Below are 4,767 nucleotides of genomic sequence, written 5' to 3' on the forward strand. Positions count from 1 at the left end.
AGAAATTAAGGAAATTAAGTATAGATCTACATAATGGTTCAATTGAACACAAATGTTTGTCGATTGGAGTGATATATGAAAAGCATATCAACTTTTGTCTAGGTAGTATGTTAGAAACATAAAATACTTGAAGTAAACCGGTCGATTTGTTAGATTTGCAACAAATTGTAAACTTTGCAATTTAATTGAGAAAAGAGAAACACGGTATCAATCAAAATTTCATGTAAACTTATTTTTTTAATGAAATTTTCCTTTAGGATAAATAGACTTCTAAACGGCACTCTAAAGATGAGTATCTATTATTGCGCATATTGTATTTTTGTAATTATCTTTGAGTTTTTGAAGGGTAAATATAATTAAAGTTAAAATTAACTTAAATAAGTTTTATTTTTGGAAATTAAAATAATTTTGTTGCATTAATTTATGGTGGAAAGCATAAACAGAGTAACCGAGGATCTTGGTGTTAGGGTTCAGGAATTCGCTTTTCTTGGAAGATTAAGAGGTACTTCTCTCTCAAACCCTAGTTTTCCATCATCCACGCATTGATTTATCAACTTCCGTTTGCTAACTGCATAATTTAGAGATCAGGGCATTCGAGTTTCATAATGATTTTACTTTAGTCATTATCGTATTTCAGTTGATTGGAGTTTGATAAATCAAGAGAATACTAAATAAGGAAAAGACTGTATTATCAGAAGAAGATGTTTATTCGTCTTCTATAGAGATTGTTGTTAGTATACTGCATTATTAACAAAAGGCTACAACGTGGGTCCACGCCGTTTTAATTTTAAGAAGTTCACTCTTCTGCTGTTCGAATTCTAAGATTGGTACGGGATGGTTGAGATTTTTAGTTTTAAAAAGTTTTCTTTTGTTATGGTGATAGCTGTTGATTGTTTAATGTAATCATCATGTTTATCCGTAATCAAATAGTAGTTCTTATTAAGTCTTAAAGATGCTTAAATAACCTCTTTGACATTATTGTTATTATGTTAATGCTAGTCGATATTTTTTTACCTGTTAGCTAGTGATTCTACTATTAGTATATGAAGATGGAATTGGGAATTTATATTTGTCTAACCAAATCAAAATTCCTATTTTCTTCATTCATATATCCGTTCTTGCATAAAGTTATGTATATGAAACACAACTCTGTATTTGCTCTTATGGTGTTAAAGCATAAGAACTTATTTTGGGCATTTATTCACTGGTATTGTAGGTGTAAAATTGGGTTCCCGGTTAGTTAGAAAGGGAAAATGCAGTGTACGATATAGAATCTTGTCACCTTTTTGGATACTCAATTTCATTAGCAGAACTTAGAAGAAAGCATATATGGTTTCATCATGAGATTTATGTTAATTGAAGTAACAATCATATACTTATCAGCTAGCTAGAAGAGTTATCAAATTTGCAAACAGCTTTAATACATCCACAGAAGTGATAAAAGTATTCTGATTAAACGATGATAGGTAATCCAATTATGTTCATGTGACCCGTGAGGGAGACCATCAGATGATAAGACCAACCTTATGAGGAGCACCACCTGATGAATTATTATTGTTGTGCTCCATTTTTTAGTTGCATTAGGACTTGGCACGCATAAGAAGTATTGTTATTTACTATCCAATTAATTGATTTTTTTAATTTACATTTTAAAGTGCAGACTATAATTTGTACGTGCTTGACTGGATATTGTTAACGAGGTAGAGAAGAGAATGGAGTTTGATCGCAATAAAGTTGGACGAGTGGTAAAAGAAGATAGATTGAGCAGCTTACCAGATGAGCTTATTCATAATATCCTGTCTTCTTTTGACATGAAATTTGTTGTTCAAACATGCTTGTTGTCATCGAGATGGAAGCTTCTATGGACATCAATGCCATGTCTCAACTTCACTAGTTGGCAGTTTACTTCTTTACCAAAGTTTGCCAAATTTGTGAATCATGTTTTGTCTCATCACAACCATCAACTTGAAGTATCTACTGTAAAGCTATATTTCACTGGAGCAGCAAGTCAGGTTTTTGTGAGAAAGATTGTAAAATATGCATTCTCTCACAAAGTCCAACAACTAACTGTTAATGGTTCGGCCAAATACCGCCTTACAAATTACCCTCCTTGCCTATTCAGCTCTCATTCCCTTAAACATTTAACGTTGACTGGCCTGCATAGTCCTTGCATTACACCCAAAACACCTTGGGACTTTCCAGCTTTAACAACTTTGCATCTCAGTCACATCACATTGTGTGAAGATGACACTGAAAAGTCTCTTGATCTTTTCTCCAAGTGTGTAAACTTAGAGAATCTCACTTTAGAACTTTTCTCTGTCGGGAATGTGGAAGTGTTTGACATTATTACCCCTCGACTTTCTAATCTCATGCTTGCCCATGGCGACAGTTGTTCAGCAGTCATCAATCTGATTGCCCCTCAACTTGAGAAACTCACAGTAATTAGTTTCTCATTCAAGTACTTGAATGCTCCACCAGGACTTTCATCTTTGTTCTACTGGGGTCGTCCCCCCCTGCAATTTTGTAAAGATCGATTTTACTCTCTAAACGAAGTGACTATCTGTTTTAATTCTTTTGGTTCGCGGTATAAAGAGGAAGATGCACGCAAGACTATGAACTTGCTTCAAGAGCTCCACAGTGCAAGATATCTAACACTTCATGTGGACATTGTCAAGGTATGTTTATCTTATATTTCAGAAATTTATGACATGTACTGTAGAAATTGCAGATAAATGAGCAGGTATACAATTTATGTATACTTTTATCCATCTTTCATATTTGTACTTATTTGTTGTAAATTTTTTGCAGTGTATTTCCTCATTTCCGTATTTATTATCATACCATCCATCACCTTTTAGCAACTTAATCAGCTTGACCATAGATTACCGCTTGAATAGGGATGCATATGGAGAAGAACTATCTACCGAAGCTAGAAACTTCTTGCTTGAGAACTCTCCAAGTGCCACTTTAATCATGAAATCACCCTGAGCTATGGCTTCTATCAGAATGATATACTCATAACAATACTTCCCATTATATATATATATATATATATATATATATATATATATATATATATATATATATATATATATTTATAGCTTTTAACTGTTGCTCTTTTTGCAATGTTTTGCTCATTTTAGGCAGTCCTTGGCATCATATATAATGTTGCTTTTCATGGTTTTTTTGTGGCAATATGATATTTCTGTCTCTTGGCTAATTTCTTAAGGGTTCTGGACTGAATGTCTAACTAATCGAAACAGATTGAATGACAATTTAAATGTTTCCTGTAACTTATCCTACCGTTCCAAGTACACCATTGGACTTGTGAGGGTTGCATTTATTGATAGGACCTTCTGTGTTTATTACATGAGTAGAACAACAGTTACCTTGTTTTGTGTTGCCTTTCGGTAGATGCCACCTGACTAAAATCATCTATCAGATTAAGCTTGTCTGTATTTATAGAAGGGATTCATAGCAGTTTTAAAGTTTGCACATACATTAAACTTATTTTCCTAAAATTGGTAAATGTCAACATTCAGTATCAATCCTGTTCTGATTCTTCTCTTTTTTCCTAAAATGTCAACATTGAGTCTCAATCCTGTTAGAACTTTCGCTCAGAAATCATGCAGTGCACCTATGTTTTTGTTTATAATAGCATCGTATTTTTAATTCTTCCTAAAATAACATTGTATTTTCAAATGTCTACGTAATTATACCACTGTCATCTAAAGATAGTCTATCCAATTATAGCAATGTCATCTAAAAACAAAAGGTTACTCTCATCTTCAAGGTAACTTTATGATTATCTTGTAGATTACTCACACCTACGTCAAGATAATTAAATGGTTTAATGCAACAAATTGGAATTTATTTTCACTTATATGTGGTATAATAACATCAATACTTTTTTTTTAACGTTTCTACTACATTGTTGTACTTTCTATTTATGAATTAATTTTCTCAACTTGCCTATGTAGTCGCAAAGAGTTTCAATCATTATGAACTGTTTTATGTTTTACTTAAACGTTATAAAAACTTCTAAAGAGGTTTTAAAGTATACCTGAGCATAACTTAAACCTTGTTTGGATCCGTTCTCTGCTTTTTTGGATTTGATTCAAATCGGATTATAAAAGATACAGTGGATTTAATAGTAGAGGCCTAAGGGAGTAGGATAACATGACGGATAAATTCTTACATAACAAACGAGTTTGAAGGGTTTGTGACATGATTAGGTTTACCTTTGTATACCTAAAAAATTGTGTAGTTAATTTGTTAGTTATAATTAAACTATTATTTGTAGAGACCATGTATAAGTTAAGTCTAGCTAGGAACTTGCCCCGCCACTGTCAATCCGTTTTGTAAGTTGAGTTTTGACGATTGTATTGATAAAAGTTAGGTACAGTTGCATTTGTTGGTAAATAGATATATAAGGTCGGTACAACTAACACCAATTTATACCGTCCTAGGAAACGTACACAAAATAAGTATGAAAACGTACATACAGAAGATAAACACGAAAGTGGAGGGGGCCAAAAAAGAACAAAGAAAAAATGATAGGGGCTGAAATTACCATTTAAATATATTAAGTTAAAAGTCGAATTAGGACCAAAAGGGAAAAATAAAAGGCATGGACCACAATCGCCAAAGTCGAATTAGAACCAAAAAAGAAAAAAAAAAGTCGGGAGGGACTAAAGATGGCAAGTAAAGTTGCCACCGACATTGATAAATAGGGAAAATGACTTATAAGCCCAACGAAGTTTTTAA

General features: G+C 32.7%; 1 protein-coding gene across 1 annotated transcript; it reads left to right on the forward strand.

Moving 5' to 3' along the window:
* The first annotated feature begins 1,671 nt into the window (after positions 1-1,671).
* Positions 1,672-3,026, forward strand: LOC145094350 (F-box/LRR-repeat protein At3g26922-like). Its single transcript, XM_079032587.1, has 2 exons — positions 1,672-2,675; positions 2,809-3,026. The coding sequence occupies exons 1-2, from the start codon at positions 1,713-1,715 to the stop codon at positions 2,986-2,988; spliced, it is 1,143 nt and encodes a 380-aa protein (XP_078888713.1). The 5' UTR covers positions 1,672-1,712; the 3' UTR covers positions 2,989-3,026.
* Positions 3,027-4,767: the final 1,741 nt, after the last annotated feature.

The sequence above is a fragment of the Lactuca serriola genome, chromosome 3 (assembly GCF_051521515.1).
Source record: "Lactuca serriola cultivar US96UC23 chromosome 3, Lser_US96UC23_V15, whole genome shotgun sequence".
NCBI classification, from domain to species: Eukaryota; Viridiplantae; Streptophyta; class Magnoliopsida; order Asterales; family Asteraceae; genus Lactuca; species Lactuca serriola.